This window comes from Orcinus orca, chromosome 18 (assembly GCF_937001465.1).
Source record: "Orcinus orca chromosome 18, mOrcOrc1.1, whole genome shotgun sequence".
Lineage (NCBI taxonomy): Eukaryota > Metazoa > Chordata > Mammalia > Artiodactyla > Delphinidae > Orcinus > Orcinus orca.
This window is the reverse complement of record NC_064576.1, coordinates 60,843,092-60,861,285: the sequence shown is the minus strand read 5'-3', so window position 1 is coordinate 60,861,285 and position 18,194 is coordinate 60,843,092. Positions and strand designations below refer to the sequence as shown.

At 37.2% G+C, this 18,194-nt stretch overlaps 1 protein-coding gene across 4 annotated transcripts in view; it reads left to right on the top strand.

The window, feature by feature from the left end:
- Window positions 1–18,194, top strand: part of KPNA3 (karyopherin subunit alpha 3) — a 91,671-nt gene that overhangs the window by 39,399 nt on the left and 34,078 nt on the right. For 3 of the 4 annotated variants that reach the window (XM_004274610.4, XM_049701064.1, XM_033436876.2), the window contains exon 2: window positions 11,158–11,202. In XM_004274610.4, the coding sequence (XP_004274658.1) occupies window positions 11,158–11,202 (45 nt within the window). Of the gene's footprint in view, window positions 1–3,362; window positions 3,390–11,157; window positions 11,203–18,194 lie in introns of those variants that run through there. The other variant, XM_033436878.2, reaches the window with a different exon arrangement.

The window sequence follows — 18,194 nt, the reverse complement described above, 5'->3', positions numbered from 1 at the left end:
TTCATGTCTCTTGGGTATATACTAGGAGTAGAGTTGCTAAATCATGTCATGACTCAATGTTTTTAACCTTTTGAGGAACACCCAGACTGTTTTTCAGTGGCTACACCATTTTGCAATCCCACCAGCAATGTATGAGAGTTTCCAGTTTCTCCACATTCTCACCAGTACTTAGCTGTCTTCTTTATTTTATCCATTTTAATGTGTGTCTCGTGATTTTGATTTCTGTTTCTCTGATTGCTAATTATGTTGAACATCTTTTCATGTGCTTATTGACCATTTGTTTATCTTCTTTGGAGAACTATCTATTCAGATCCTTTGTTCATTTTAAAATTGTATTGTCTTATTATTGAATGGTAAGGGTCCATTTATGTCATCTAGATACAAGTCCCTTATCAGATATATGATTTGCAAATCTTTTCTCATTCCATGGGTTGGCTTTTCACTTTCATGGGTAACATATAATTTTTATTAGGGGGTACATAATGTTGGGTTCTTTCTTTTTGTGATATTAGCAACCATTGATGAACATTGCCTAGATCCATTAATTTGTTAACTGTTGTAAAGTGGTGGTATTTAAATTCTACAACTCCTTCTTTATAAGAATTCTGAGTTTAAAGTTAATGTTCCTTCAGCACATTGAAGACTATCATTTCACTGCCCTGGGGCTTCCATTGCTTTTCAGAAGTCAGCTTTGGCATAAATACCTTGAAACATGAATGAACCAGTTGGTGGCAAATTTAGTTTTTATTGTCCCAGAGCTATTGTTTTCTAACTGTATCACCACTTGACAGGCCAATTTTATATCCTTATATAGCCTTCTACCTCCTTCTCCGCAAGTAAAATTTTTACATTTGCTTCAATTAGTGTATTTAGAAAAACAGACTGGGTAGCCCAAGGAACAAGTATATAAATATCTGTATTGTAGAGAATTTTAAAAACAGGGTTATTTAGGTATAGTTTATATATAGTATAATTTGCTCATTGTTAGTATAAAGTTTGAATTTTAGTAAATTTTTCAGTTGTGCAACCATCACCAAAATCCAGTTTTAGAATACTTCCATCACCCCAAAAAGTTCCTTCCTGTCCTTTTGTGAAATTATTTATTTATTTTTGTTATAGAGAGTCTTAACCTGGAGTTGATAGAGGCTTTCTGATGGCTCTAAAACCACATGAAATTATATGTAAACAATATGTTCTATAGGGCCTGTGTTTTTTGTTTTTTGTTGTTTTTTCTTTTGCGGTACGCGGGCCTCTCACTGTTGTGGCCTCTCCCGTTGCGGAGCACAGGCTCCGGACACGCAGGCTCAGCGGCCATGGCTCACGGGCCCAGCCGCTCCGTGGCATGTGGGATCTTCCTGGACCGGGGCACGAACCCACTTCCCCTGCATCGGCAGGCGGACTGTCAACCACTGCACCACCAGGGAAACCCAGGGCCTGTGTTTTGAAAAGGGCAAAATTTTAATAAAGTGTCAATTATACAAATGCAGGCTTCTCTTGTCTTTAGGGTTGACTGGGGATATACAGATTACTGTGTTGAAAAGTTACATAGGATAGTATGACTATGCTACCAACTGGATGCACATTTAGGTTCATAAATTTTTAAAAATTTTTATGGATTGCTTTTTCTTAAAGTTTAATTTTGTCATACACATATATAATTCATTTTCGTACAGTTCTAAAGTCAAATGTAGCCTAGTTTCCTTGAGCTCTCTACCTTATTTCCTCCCTATTCCCATATATTTATGTGTAAAATAGTTCTATGCAATCTATTTTATGTATTTCTTTCAGTTTTTTTTTTTTTTTTTTAGAGAAGGCTTTGAGTCTTTTTTTTTTTCCCTTAATTTATTTTTGGCTGCATTGGGTCTTTGTTGCCCCACGCGGGCTTTCTCTAGTTGTGGCAAGCGGGGGCTACTCTTCGTTGTGGCACATGGCCTTCTCATTGCGGTGGCTTCTCTTGTTGTGGAGCATGTGCTCTAGGCGCGTGGGCTCTAGGTGCGTGGGCTTCAGTACTTGTGGCACGTGGGCTCAGTAGTTGTGGCTCGTGGGCTCTAGAGCACAGGCTCAGTAGTTGTGGCACATGGGCTTAGTTGCTCTACCACATGTGGGATCTTCCCAGGCTAGGGCTTGAACCCGTGTCCCCTGCATTGGCAGGCGGATTCTAAACCTCTCCGCCACCAGGGAAGCCCTTTCAGTATGTTTTTTGATATTTTAGAAGGTTTATATTTTTGTTATGGTGGTTAGTTAGCTTTATTTAGTCCCTTCTCTTTTAGTTATTATCTACTGCTTCCCTATTTTGTGCATTTTGGAAATTGGTAGTGACCTCTTCTTCCCCTCCTCAGCATCTGATGTAAAATATACCCTTTTTTTAGAAAGGTTTTTTTTAAAAAAAGGTTTGCTTGTTTATTTATTTATTTTTGTGGCTGTGCTGTGCAGCTTGTGGGACCAGGGATTGAACCGTGCCCTCGGCAGTGAAAGCACTGAGTCCTAAACCACTGGACCACCAGGGAGTTCCCTTTAAAAGTTTCTAAAAATTGACCTTTATTTTGAGATAATTGTAGAATCACCTGCAATTGTAAAACACAATACAGAGAGACCCTTTACTCAGTTCCCCCAATGGTAACGTCTTGCAGCTTTATAGTAAAATATTGATATTTACACAGTCAAGATATAAAACATTTCCATCACCACAGGGATCTCTCATGTTGCCATTTTGTAGCCATGCTCACTTCCTCCCATCCTGCCCCCTCCTCAGCCCCTGTCAACCACTAATCTCTTCTTCATTTCTATAATTTTGTTACTCGAAGAATGTTACATAAATGTAATCATATGGTATATAACCTTTTGGCATTGGTTTGTTTTCTCTTAGCATAATTCCCTGGAGATTCATCCAAGCTGTCGCTTGTATCAATAGTTTATTCCTTTTATTGTTGGATAGCATTCCGTGGTATGGATGTACCACAGTTTCTTTAAACTGCGAAGAATGTCTGGGTTCCAGGTTTGGGTTATTATGAATAAAGCTTCTATAAACACTTGTGTACAGGTTTCTTGTGAACCTAAGTTTTCATTTCTCTGGAATAAATGTTCAGTAGTTGCTAAGTCCAGTGTATTTGCATGTTTAGTTTTTTTTTTTTTCTTTTTTTTGCATGTTTAGTTTTTTAAGAAATGATTTTCCGGGGGCTTCCCTGGTGGTGCAGTGGTTGGGAGTCCGCCTGCTGATGCAGGGGACACGGGTTCGTGCCCCAGTCTGGGAGGATCCCACATGCGGCGGAGCAGCTGGGCCCGTGAGCCATGGCCGCTGAGCCTGCGCATCCAGAGCCTGTGCTCCGCAACGGGAGAGGCCACAGCTGTGAGACACCCGCGTACCGCAAAAAAAAAAAATGATTTTCCAGGTATCGTTTTACATTCCCACCAGCAATGTAGGAGTTTCTCCATATCTTCCCCAGCATTTGTGTTGTCTCAGTTATTTAATTTAGCTGTTCTGATAGGTGTGTAGTAATAACTCATTTTGGTTTTAATTTGCATTTCCCTAATGACTAATAACATTGAACATCTTTTCATATACTTATTTGCCATCTGTATATCCTCTGATGAAATGTCTCTTCATTTCTTTGGCCTGTTTTCTAATTTAATTGATTGTGTATTCTAATTTTGAGTAAGAGTTCTCTGTATATTCCAGATACCAGTCCTTTATCATATATATGTGGTTTGCAGATTTTTTTTTCTGTCTCTAGCTTGTGTTTTCATCCTCTCCACATGGAAGCTTTCTCAGAGCAAAATGTTAACATTTTGATGAGGTCCAGTTTACCAGTTATTCCTTTTGTGGATCATGCTTTAAGGGTCAAGTCTGAGAACTCTTTGCCTAGTGCTAGATCCTAAAGTTTCTTTCTTAATTTTCTTCTAAAAAATTAGTTTATAGTTTTACTTTTAAGCATGATTCATTTTGTTTTATTTTCTGTGTAAGGTATGAGTCTTAAGTTGAGGTTCATATATTTGTCTATCAATATCTACCTGAACAGCATCATTTGTTGAAGAGTCTAACTTTCCTCCATTGAATTGCTTTCATACCTTTGTCAAAAGTCAGCTGAGCATACTTATGTAGGTCTGTTTTGTGTTCTCTATTCTATTCCATTGATCAGTGTATGTATGTCTTCACCAATATCACACAAGTGTTTATTACTATAGCTATATAATAAATCTTGAAGTTAGATAGACTGATTCCTCCCACTTTTTTTTTCCTCAAAATTATTTTAGCTATTCTAATTACTTTGGCTTTCTGTATAAACTTTAGTATTACTGGGATTTGAAAGCAATTATGCTAAGTCTATATATCATTGTGAGGAGAATTCACATCAAATTGAGTCTACCAATCCATGAACACAGTGTGTCTCTCTATTTTTTTTTTAGATTCTTGAATTCCTTCATCAGTGTTGTATCATTTTCAACATCTATATCTTGTACATGTATTGTTAGGTTCGTACCTAAGTATTTATTTTTTTGAGAGATTATTAATGATATTGTTTGTATTTTTAATTTTGATGCCCATGTGTTCATTGCTAGTATATTGCTGGAGGAATCAGACTCTCTGCCTTCAGACTATACTACAAAGCTAAAGTAATCAAAATGGTATGGTACTGGCACAAAAATAGAAATATAGATCAATGAACAGGATAGAAAGCCCAGAAATGAACCCACACACCTATGGTCAATTAATCTATGACAAAGGAGGCAAAAATATACAATGGAGTAAAGACAGTCTCTTCAATAAGTGATGCTAGGACTTCCCTGGTGGTCCTGTGGGTAAGTCTCCGCTCTCCCAATGCAGAGGGCCCGGGTTTGATCCCTGGTCAGGAACTAGATCCCTCATGCATGCCGCAACTAAGAGTCTGCATGCCGCAACTAAGAAGTCCGCATGCCACAACTAAAGATTCTGCACGCCACAACGAAGATGCTGTGTGCTGCAGCTAAGACTCAGCACAGCCAAAATAAATAAATAAATATTAAAAAAAAAAAAGTGGTGCTGGGAAAACTGGACAGCTACATATAAAAGAATGAAATTAGAATATTCTCTGTATTTTTAATTTTGATGCCCATGTGTTCATTGCTAGTATATAGACATACAAATAGATTTTTATATTTTTATCTTGTATCCTGTGACCTTGTTGGACTCACTTATCAGATCTGCCATATGTGTGTGTGTATACATATCTGACATCCAGAGGCATCTGTCTTGTCTTTTCTCTTCTCTTTTCTTTCTTTTTTTCTTTTTCTTTTTTTTGAAATCCATTAGTCTTTCTAATATATTATGGTATTGGTTTTTCTGGGTTGATTTCCCAGGTACATTGTGTGCTTTTTCAGCATTTTATTTCAAGTCTTTTAGTTTCAGGATATTTTTCCCTTTAATTATTATCTTTATTGTCACTTTAATTCTAATAATTTTCACCTTCATTTCTTTTTTATTAAAATTTTAGTTCTTTGCACATTCTATATCTCTTAAGCATTACCTGTTGTGTTATTGTTCTTGGTTAGGTTTCCTTTCTGAAATATTTTTTTCTTTTATTTCAGATTCTTTCCTGATTTCTAGTACCTCATTACTGAGTGTTTCTAATTCTGATTATAATGTTCTTTCACATCTTCTATCATTCTCTAGGATATAATTTTTACATGTTTTGTTGGTACAGCTTTTTGGTAGTCTTTTATTGCATCATTCTGCTCCTTGTGTCTTATGGCATAGAATTTGACCCCAACCCTTTTATATTGTATACTTTATAATAGGTTTTCCTGAACTCTTTGGAGTGAGTGGGGGGGTCAGAATAGCTTTTCTAGCTTTACCACTCTAGACCCCCTTCTGTTTTTTTTTAAGTGATTAAATAAAATATATATATATATTTATTTATTTATTTATCTTCCTATTTTCTGAGATCTGGCTCTTGTTTCACTAACCCACTTTGATCTGGATCCTCTCTTTACTTTGCCCCAATTGAGCATGTCTTCATCACTTGGAATTCTTTTTTTGTTTGTTTGTTTATAAATTTATTTATTCATTTATTTAATTTTTGGCTGCATTGGGTCTTCGCTGCTGCACGCGGGTTTTCTCTAGTTGCTGAGAGCGGGGGCTACTCTTTGTTGCGGTGAGCGGGCTTTTCTTTGCGGCGGCTTCTCTTGTTGCGGAGCACGGGCTCTAGGTGCGCAGGCTTCAGTAGTTGTGGCTCGTGGGTGCTACAGCGCAGGCTCAGTAGTTGTGGCGCACAGGCTTACTTGCTCCGCGGCATGTGGGATCTTCCAGGACCAGGGCTCGAACCCATGTGCCCTGCATTGGCAGGCAGATTCTTAACCCCTGCACCACCAGGGAAGCCCAGATCACTTGGAATTCTTTTCCCGGAAATTTATTTTCAGTTATAGGGCTTTTTCCAGGTAGGGGGACTTCAGCCCCTTGTTTTTGAGTCTACTCTCGTCATATTTTACAACGTTAGCGTGTGCAGAAGATCCCTTCCATTTGCAGCTATTCTCAAATTGCCTTTCTAAACTCTAACGATTCATGATTTGGGGTTCTCCTCCCCTCAAGTCCTTCAGTTACCCAGTAACTTCTGCTCTTGTGTTTCCTTCTGCAGATATGCTGAGCCCATGTGAGTCCTATAGTTGGTGATTTAACCAGATCCTTCTTGTATTTGAGAATTCGTGGGGTTACCTTGTCACCCAATCTTGTAGATTTTATCCATGGGGTTTTGGTTTGGCTGTCTTGGTAACTTTTTTTTCGGCCGTGTGGCATGTGGGATCTTATTTCCCCTACCAGGGATTGAACCTGCACTCCCTGCATTGGAAGCACAGAGTCTTAACCGCTAGACCGCCAGGGAAGTCCCATCGAGAGGTTTTATTCAAGAGAATGGCAACACAGGTTTGCATTAAAAAAAAGAATGATCTGGCTGCATTGTGGAAAACTGATTCAGTGCGTAGAAGGAGACTAGGAGACTAGTAGTGATCCGGGTGACATGTGACATGATGGTGGCTTAGTCTAGGATAGTGGCAATAAAGCTAGAAGGTTTGAATCCTATTTTGGTGACTCCATTGGATGTCAGAGAATGAGAGAGTGAGTAGACATGGATGATCTCCCAGGATGGGGGTTCGTGCAACGGTTTGGATGATTGCACTGTTTCCTAATATTGGGAATATTCATGGAATCGTAGGGGGTGTTTTTTTGGGAGGGGAAGATGGGGGAGCAGGTGTGATATTTAAGCAGCTGAGTTTGAGGCCTTAAAATTATCTGTCCTCTAATCCTAAACATACACACGTGCACACATATTTTAATTCTTCAGCGAGCCTTTTCCTGACCCTCTGATCATGTCTCCTTCTGGTATAGAACTTTGTTATTTACTTTCCTATCTTAACATTTAACAGACTCGTGTTACTGCTTATTACTACCATCTTTTTCCCTAGAACAGCTGCTGGCAAACTTTTTCTTAAAAGGAGAGATAGTAAATATTGTAGGCTTTGTGGGCCAAGAGACAAAAATTAAGTTAATGTAGACACAATATCATTTATAATGTAACCACTTAAAAATATACGAACTATTCCTGTGGGGTCCTGCAAAAATAGACAGCTTGCCAGAATTGGCCCATAGGCTGCAGTTTGCTCACCACTGTACTAGACTGTAATTGCTATACTTGCCTCCTAGTTGCAGGCATATTGCCCTGGAGCATTTTGGTTGAATGTAGTAAATTTTTATCAAATGAGTGAATATTATACTTACAGATTTGAAGCCCAGGCAAGAGAGCTGAATAAAGATAGATATTTGGGAGTGGTCTTCAAACAGTAATCGAAGACTTAAGAGTAGATGAGCTCACTTGGGAAGAATGTAAGGGAGGAGAGGCCCTAAGAAGAAGCCTTTTTCTGTAACTTAAACAGAGAGGAGAATGAGTGATGACTAACTCAATGGTACTTGTATCATAGATAGTAGTCAGTACCTGTTGTTAACTGACCTAAGCCATTTGGCCATTTACACTCATAGGTTCTTTTAGATGAATAGGAGGCCTTTATATAGATAGGTGAGGGCAATAGGTGGTTTTCCTTAGAAATTTTACTATCAGTGAGTTACGTTATTTTTCTTCTTTTTTCTTTTTTTTCTTTCTTTTTGGCCGCTCTGTGCGGCTTGTGGGATCTCAATTCCCCAACCAGAGATTGAATCCAGGCCCTTGGTAGTGAAAGTGCTGAGTCCTAACCACTGGACCGCCAGGGAATTCCCAGTGAGTTATATATAATAAAATAATAAAACAAGCCTTAGACAGAATTTGCTACCCATACAAACATGTATTAGCAAGCAGTCACAAAAAGTCATATAGCTTGTTTTATGGGTTTAGCTCTTTTAGACTCTACTACCTTGTAATAAAACTTCAACCCTCAGCAGATACCAGAAAGATCTGACTAGGATTAGCGGACAGAATCCTCGAAGATGGGGTGGGACACAGGATCAAAAGGAAACTTAGACTCAGAAACTTCTCTGAAGACAGATTGCAGGGCTTGTCAGATTCTTAAACCGCAAACAGGTAAGAATCAAGACACTTGTACAGTGTTTCTAGTTAATCCGTATATCTTGAAGAATTCCAGTTCAGCAATATAAAATTATTTCCAACATCTTTTATGCTAATTAACAAACACATGTCTAAATTCAGATGTCGATATTCAAAACACTTACTAATTGGGAGCTAACCTCTGATTTGGGCACTTCACATGCTAACTAACCCCCTGTGAAGTGTGGATTCCTAATTTAGAGTACTTCAGAAGTTAGCTCACCACTTCTATCCAAGCTGAAGTAGCACTTTAATGGAAATTACAGTGTAGCAGTAACTTGATCATATTTTGGAGGAGATAGGCTGCCTGGGTCTTTTTGTTGTGTACTATCTTATAACAATTTGTAAACAATTAAATGTAATAGTTATTGCAATGAAAATACTTTTTCTTCTCAGCTCTAGTAACAATTGGATTAGATGTTTATACAGGCAAATTTTGACAATTGGTGCAATTCTAATCTTCAAGTGAATAAAGACAGCTTTCTTTACAGAGTGATCAAATAACACTTCATTAATATTGGTATTTGATTGCTCAATATTTATTACAGTTTGTATGATTGATTTATACATAAAGCATTCTCTGTATTGATAGTGTTGAAGCCTAAATGCAGAAACATATTAAATATAGAATTAGATTCAGGGCTCTTTTTTGTACTTTTGAACCCTATTAGTGATAATAGTTTTATCAGTGCATCATTCCATCACATTAAATAAATGTTACTAATTTGAATTTTGTTTGGTAGTTTTGTTTATATTTAATATATATCTATATTTAAGCACGAGTTTATATCTAGGTTAATATTTCAATATATTTAACAAAGTTTGTAATTTGGGTTCCATGGGATATTTTTTCTCCGCAAAGAGATTAATTTATCACTGCAGTTTAAGAAAACTTGACAGAGGTACCATAACAAAAGAATCATTAAATAAAATAATAACATACTGAATCTAGCAGTATATTAAAATAATAATATACCATAACATGTAGCCTTTATTCTGAAAATGTAACCATTTATCATATTTGTATGTGTAATAAAGTAATGCATTATATCACTATGTCAAGGGGAGAAGGGATATCTAGTCATTTCACTAATTCCTGTTAAGACATTCCTGATAGAGCCTCTTAGTAAATTGTAGAAGGATACTTCTTTAACTTTTGATACAAAATATCTATCCCAAATTTATTTTCATTTTTATGTGATTTTAAGGCCATGACAATGAGGCATTTACTTTTTTTAAACATGAATCGTTTGCAATAGAATACATTAGTTGCAAGCATCAAAAATCAGCTCTGGCTGACTTAAGAGCAAAACCATAATTTATTAGAAGAATATGAGGTGGGGGTTCCTGGCAGACCCTGCCGACTCAGAGAAAGAAGAAGCCTCTAGAGACGGTGCACCTGCAGATGGAGCAAGGTGGTGCCTGCCCACAGGGCCCTGGGGCTCCATCCCCAGGAGAGGCCAGGAGCCGCTCCTTAAAGTCGGGGGACCCCTACAGGCTTTCTTACCTGAGGACCAGGGACGATGAGGACGACCCAGCAGGGCTGCTGTGAGAAGGGCCTGCCATGATGCTTGAGAAGTGCTCAAAAGGTGTCCTGGACTGCTGTGCCCCCGAGGACCCTGCTTCCTCACCAGTGTGGACTCTGAGGTTCCCAAACTGCTGGCCTGGAGCAAGACTCCTTGAAAGGATTGCCAGTACTCAGCGTCTCTGTTACCTTTGCTGGGTGCTTTTTAGAAACTATGGCGGCCTTCCCACCAGGGTTCCACCCAAGCACTTGTCAGGGTTTCTGGAGGCTTCCTTGTGGCTCGTCCGCCCGTCGGCACCTGGCCTCTGGGACACGCCTTCTTCGGGTCTCCTGTGCTCCACCCCCAGCCCGGCTGCCTCTTCCACCTCCTCTGGCTCTGTCCTGGGGCCCTGCCCCTGTGCACTCACCACTTGGGGTCCCATTGTTTAAATTACTCTCTGGGTGTTCTCTGTGCCCACTACTCTTCAACTTTTCTATTTCCATAATAAAAAGATGAAAAAAGTAGAAAAGTAAAATAAAAGAATATGAGGTGGTTCAAAGAATGAGTTACGGAAACCAGGTAACTAGGAACACAGCAAGTTCAGGATATAGGCATGGTTCACTACCTTGTCCAAATGCTTCCTTTGGAAATTAATGTGCTTTTTTTTTTCTTTCCATTTTGCTCTAGGTTTAGAGTTATAGGGGAGAGTTCTGCTGGCTGAGTTTAAGCTCATGCCCTGTTTTTGCTAGGAGAAAGTGAGATGCTTTAATAGATGGTTCCATCAAGACTGTACACAATGGAGAGTATATAATTCCCCATAGAAACCTGGGTGCAGTTAGGAAACGGGGATGGATCCTAGGCAGCCAAGCTCTACCTCCCACTCCCCACAAAACTAACCAACAGACATCCAGTAAAATAGACAGGAGTTTTGGCTTTTTAACCTCCTGTAGTTCATCATTTAAAGTCTAAACTGATTAATCCTTAAAAATAGAATCTTAAACAAATTTAAATCTTAAATGCCAGAGACCTTAATTTATGTACTAGCAGTATCAATATTTAGATACTTATGAAATTTTTGTTTTTCTTTTTAGACAATGCGAAGACACAGAAATGAAGTGACAGTTGAACTGCGAAAGGTAAGAGTGATTTGTGTTTAATAAAAAATAATTAGACTTTTTCTGATGTTAAAATTTTTTATAACTTGAATAATGAAAATACTATGGCAAATTAGTAGGCATCCCTAAAACTACACAGCATAAAAATATATCATTAAATAATTTATAATGGTATACATTTATAGAAACTTCCATTTATTGAGTTACCAGGCACTGTGTGAAGTACTTTACCACTGTCATTGAAATTCTCACAACATCTGATGAAGTTACCATTGTTTTTTCTTAATAACCTCTTTCTATGTGGGCTATGTGCTAGACAGAATTCCTCCACCTTCCTCATGTAAAAGTTAAATGTGCTTGTTAAAGACACTTTAGAAAAATAAAGTAGAATAATCTTATATCTTACCAGTTGAATGCAACTACTGTTAAAATTTCTTTTCTTCCATTATTTTTGAATTACCTTCATTAGATTGTATTTTCATGCAATCAGATTTTATTTTAAGCAAATTTTAATTACCAGTTAACAAAGTACACATAATAAATTCTGTCTATATACATATACATTTAAAAAAATAGATTTGAAACTTATTTCTAAATCTTTGTGTTTGTCTTAGATTAGATTTTCTTGATCTAATTCACTCCTAAAACTCATATATTAAATTATCATCTTGAAACTTTTCAGTTTTAGAGAGAAAGAAGGTCTTGATTCTGAGAGTACACACTCTCTCAGTGAGTCACTAGAATCAAATGGACCTGTGCATTTATTTACTCAATAAGTATTATCATACCCACTTTGTGTTATTAATTTTTACTCAGCATCGATGTTATGCTCCTTGGTATAGTATATAGTTCCTGAGATCCATTCTCCTGTACCCCCTCTGCTCCATTTTTTATTAAATTCGAAAAATACTTGCTAATCCCATGTTCTTTCAACTCCTTAACTTCATGGATACTTACAGATTAACATCAGTGCAAATTTTTTCAGCTCCCTGGGTCATTTGGACCAGAGAAGTGAACTAAACCTTAGCTTAATAAAGTAAGGTGAGCTCCTTGCCAGTCGTAACACTTTGGACTTAGCTTCTTTTTCTTTTCTTTCTAACTTTTTATTAACATATAACACACCTACAGAAAAGTCAACACAACTTAAGTGTACAGCTTGATGAATTTTCAAAAAGTGAACACATTTGTGTAACCAGCTCCTAGATCAAGAAAGAAACACTACCTGTATCCCAAGGCCCCTTCACAGTTTCTGCTTTCCCCCAAAGGCAACCATTATCCTGATTTCTAACGTTATAGATTATTTTACATATTTTGCATATTTTGAACTTTATATAAATAGAATGGTGTGTATCCTTTTGTATCTGGTTTTTCATTCATCATGTAAAGATCATTCTCTGTAATAGAGCTGATAGGAATAAAATTGGAATTAAGTAATTATTCATTTGTTGTTATCTCTTCACATTACACCAGCTCTCCCCAGATGTGAACCTTCACTTTCCCTTAACTTTTCATGCTTGGAATACAATTCTGAAACTTCTGTATTGGTCTTAGTATTACTCAGAATCCTCTCCTGTTTTAAGCTTTTTCGCCCTTCTGATATGCTTATAAATCTAAGCTATTCACTTATATTTATATTTGGTGATTTGTTCCTTTTATACTTGTGCTGCCCTCTGTATTTAATTTATAGAATTAAAATTTCTTGCTTATCAGAGTACATCTCTCTTTTTTTTTTTTTTTTTTTGCGGTACGCGGGCCTCTCACCGTTGTGGCCTCTCCCACTGTGGAGCCAGGCTCCGGATGCGCAGACTCAGCAGCTACGGCTCACGGGCCCAGCCGCTCTGCGGCATGTGGGATCTTCCCGGACCGGGGCACGAACCCGTGTCCCCTGCATCGGCAGGCGGACTCTCAACCACTGTGCCACCAGGGAAGCCCCCAGAGTACATCTTTTTAAATATTCACCTTGGTTTCTTTAGAGACCGCTTTCTTATCTCTTTTTTTTCCTTCTGGATAACATTATTTCCTTTCCAATTACTATGATTAATTCCTGAAAAATCCTTGTAGGAGGATCAAAATAAAATTAACTGAAGAAATCTCAAGCAGTTCCTTATTTCACATTTCAGAATTCCCTAAGTAAGCAGCAGAAAGTGACCCTTTCCTGAAACAAAGCCTATACTTCAAAGCTTAATTGATTTTGATATAATTCTCCAGAGGTGTGTAGAGCCCTTCAAAAGAAGATTCCTCCACTCTTTATGGTCAGAGTGTCTGCCTCTGATTTCAGCCTTGCTGTCTCTATTGCTCCATTGAGGAGACAGTCACAGCATTGTTATCACTGACATTGAGATTCTTGAAAATACAAGAAAGAGAGCTAGTTCCCAGTTTCTTAGATGAGCTCTACACACTTCTGTTAGATGGTAAGCTTCTAAAGTGAAGGTAGTAACCACACTCCCTGACCCAGCCCCGACCCCCAACCCCAGTACTCCCAGGTCTCTCTCCTGGCCCATCCCAAAATGCCCAGTCAAATTCTGGACATGTAGTTGGTACTCATTACATGCTCATGTTCAAGAATTTAATTGAATTATGATATCTTAAATTTTTACTTAAATTTAAATCATTTATTGAAGCTTTAAGAAAAACACTTTAGATATAGAACAGTGCTCAGAAGCACTGATCTGTGACAAGTCAGGGAGCTTGTGTCAAAATGTTAAACAAGACACTGCTTCCTTTACCACCAAAGTCTTCTGCCTAAATAAATGAATAATGGAACTAAATGGTGTGTTTATTTTCACAGTTGATTACTAACACAAGTTCCTTATCTTGTAGCAAACCTACAACAAATAATTTGTTCGAGGACATTTAGCCAGTGACCATACTTTGAATAACACTGATACTGATCTATAAAAATTGAGGGTGAAATCTAGTTATTAATATGTAGTGCTTTACTGGCCTCAGACTCTTTTTGTTTGAACTCTTTTCTTTTGTCTCCTTGATCTCTTGCTTTCTTATTTAATTAGGCCCTTATGCATCAACATTTACACAGAAGTCTGTATTTCTGTTTTATATCATTTTGAAAACAGAATTACATAGGAATTAAATAACTCGCATAAAGTCACACAGCTGAAAAATGGCAGAGCTGAGCTTTTAACCGTTATGCTATAATGCCTCTCAGTGTAAATGTTTAAGTGAATAATGCCTTATAAATTGAAAATTGATCCAAAACCTGTCACTGGCATTTATAACTTTGGCACATTGTATTAAACTTGATATAATCTTCTCTTGGTGATGGATCAGTCAGATATGCCATAGTACTTTACTGTCATTAGATCTGGGATTGGGGCAGGTTGAGTTCTTACATAAAGAAAAACACCACCAAAATGCCCATTGGACTGATCAGACCCAGTACTTGTTTTAGCTGTCTGACTTAAGTAAAATATCTCTTTTTAAAAATAGCCTAAAAACAAAAAAAGCCTAAATTCCCCATATTAACAAGCTAAAGAAGAAGCGTCATATGATCATATCAATTGATGCTGAAAAAGCACTTGACACCCCATTCCTGATAAAACTCAACAAATTAGACAAATTAGACAACAAAATAGAAGGGGATTACCTGGACTTGATAAACAGCATCTACAAAAAACCTCATAGCTAACATCATACTTAATGGTGAAAGACTAAATGCTTTCCCCCTAAGATCTGGGAACAAGACATGGATGTCCATTCTCACCACTCTTATTTATTGTAGTGCTGGAAGTTCTAGCCAGTGCTGTAAGTCAAGAAAAAGAAATAAAAGACGTAATTTGGAACAGAAGAAATAAAACTCTCCCTATTTCTAGATGACATGATTATCTATGTAAAAAATGCTGAAGAAGCTCGGTGCTTTGTGACCGCCTGGAGGGGTGGGATAGGGAGGGTGGGAGGGAAGGAGACGCAAGAGGGAAGAGAGATGGGAACATATGTATATGTATAACTGATTCACTTTGTTATAGAGCAGAAACTAACACACCATTGTAAAGCAATTATACCCCAATAAAGATGTTAAAAAAAATGCTGAAGAATCTAGAAAAAAGTTTCTAGAACTAATAAGTGAGTTTGGCAAGGTCACAGAAAACAAGATCACACATAAAAGTTAATCACTTATATATGCTAACAATGAGCTTGCAGAAACCAAAATTAAAAGCACAGCGCCATTTATAAGCACTCCAAAGAACATAAAATACCTTGATATACATTAAGAAAACATGTATAGGATCTGTATGCTGAATATTATAAAATGCTGAGGAAAGAAATCAAATAAGACTTAAGTAAATGGAGAGGCATATACTGTGGTCATTGACTTAGTAAAGATGCCTGTTCTCAAGCTTATCTGTTTTCAAACTCTCTCCAGGGTTTTTTTGTAGACATAGACAAGCTTATCCTAAAAGGTACATGGAAAGGCACAAGCTCTAGAAGAGCTAAAATAATCCTGATAAAGAGTAAAATAGGAGCAGTTGCTCTACGCAATATTAAGGCTGCTAGAATAGCTACAGTGATGAACACTGTGTGGTACTGGCAGAAGGATAGACATCAGTGGAACAGAGATAGAACCCAGAGATCAGCCCATACAAAAACACCCAACTAATTTAATGGACGAAGGATAGCGTTTTAAACAAATGGTGCAGTACTAGAACAATTGGACATCCATAGGCAAAAAGAAAAGAAAAAGAACCTCAACCTAAATCTCACACCTTATACAAAAACACAAAATGGATCCTAGATGTAAAAGTAAAGCATAAGGCTTTTAGAAACAAAAAATTGGAGGAAAATCATCAGGATCTAGAACCAGGCAAAGAGTTCTTATACTTCACCACAAAATCATAATCCATAAAAGGAAAATTGGATGTTAACAAATTTAAAAATTTTGCTCTGTGAAAGCCCATGTGAATAGGATGAAAATACAAGCTAGAGACTGGAAGAAAACCACATATCCATTACAGGACTGGTATCTAGCATATGTAATGAACTCTTAAAGCTCAGTAGTAAAAAAAAAAAAAACCCAAACAATCCAATTAGAAAATGGGTAAAAGATATGAAGAGACATTTCATTAAAGGAGATATACCAACAGCAGTCATGCTGCTGCTGCTGCTGCTGATTAATGCATCATTAGCCATCAGGGAAATACGGACTAAGACAAGCTAAAAGCATGTATCAGAGTGGCCAAAAAAACAGTGGTAATACAGAGAGTGGGGATACAGAGAAACTGGATCACTCATACATTGCTGGTGGGAATGTAAAATGGTACAGAACTCTGGAAAACACGCAAACTACTGATAGAAGCAGCAGCTTGCATGAATTTCCAGAGAATTATGCTGGGCAAAAAAAGCCCATCACAAAAAGATTATATACTGTACAATTACATTCATAGAATATTTTTCAAATGATAAAATTTTGGAAATGGAGGACAGATTAGTGGTTACTGGGGGTTGGTAGGGGCTGGGAGGTGAGAGGGCATTTTCTGGTTTTGGAACTGTTCAGTATCTTGACTATAATGGTGGATACAAGAACATATACAGGTGATAAAATTGTATAGAACTAAATACACATAAACACACATACAGTGAATGCAAGTAAGACAGAAAATCTGAATAAAATCCGTGGATTGTATCAATGTCAGTGTCCTGGTTGTGACGTTTTACTATAGTTTTGCAAAGTGTTACTATTGGGGAAACCTGGGCAAAGTGTACGAGGGATTTCTGCATTATTTCTTACAACTGCATGCAGATTTACAATTATCTCAATAGAAGTTTTAATTAAAAAACCCTGAATTAGTAAATTAGAATCCATTTGAAAAGAAGAAAAGCAGCCATTTGTTAAGATCAGTTAAGTGATTCTTCAGGAACAATAATCTGTGTTAGGTTGTCAGATTTTTACCTGATTGATGAACAAGTAATGTTTTTTTCCCTCCAATTTTCAGTTGAGGTATAACACATTGAGCAGAGTGCCCAAAATGTAAAGATAATATATAAAACTCCTGGGTGAATATTCATGTAACCACCCAGCAGTAGTATCACTTCATAAATGTTTATATTGAGGGGAAAATCTGTCTTGTGAGCATTTTTTTTCTACCTCTTTAGAAGCATTTAGATGCAACCAGAGTTGGACTACATCTTAAAGAAAGCAAGCAGTAGAATATATTTAAGAAACAGTCCCTGTAGCCACCACAGTCTCAGCTCTGCAGTCTCTGGGTTCAAATCTTAACTGATATTTCCCAGGTATATAATTTAGTTTAGCCAGGTTCTCTGTGTCCCCATTTATTCATCTGTAAAATAAAGATTTAAGTTTTACAGGACTAGCACTAGATAAAGATTTAAAACAATGAAGGTATTGCTGGATAAAAACAAATTTAATTACTTATTTAAGTTTGAAGTGTGGCTGGTAAATAATTATCTGTCCTTCATCACATATGTAAGAAGTGACTGCTGACTTGTTCCACATATTTAGGTATGGGATTGCAAGCCACATTTTCAAGATGGAATGAAAAAGAAGAACTTTATATAGAGATTAATAACAGAATTTATTAAGTCAAAAAATATTAGGTCAAGTCATAAGAAATTGCCTGTAATTAAGCTTTTTGATCTACGAAGTGGCAATTCCATGTGGTTCAACCAAATGTCAGAAAACAGAAGATCTAAAAAGTATTAAATACGTACATGGGATAATAGATTAATAATGGATTTCTAAAGGAACTTTAAAATGGATGTAATGTGTGTGTTTGTGTTTGGAGATAAGGTAGGTGTTGAAACTAAGCCAGTTTCCATATCCTCTGAGCTCCCCTCCCACTTGACAAAAGAAAAAGATACCTATTATAGGTGCTGAATTTATAGTACAATCTCAAAGAGGGTAAAAATCTCTAGGTGACAAGCAGAAGGACAGTTTAAGTTCCTGGTTTTGGTGACGCCTCCGTTAATGGTTAATCACATCACCAGAAACTTGCCCAGAGACTGATTATCTTAACTTGGGTTGTACATATTTTTTTGCT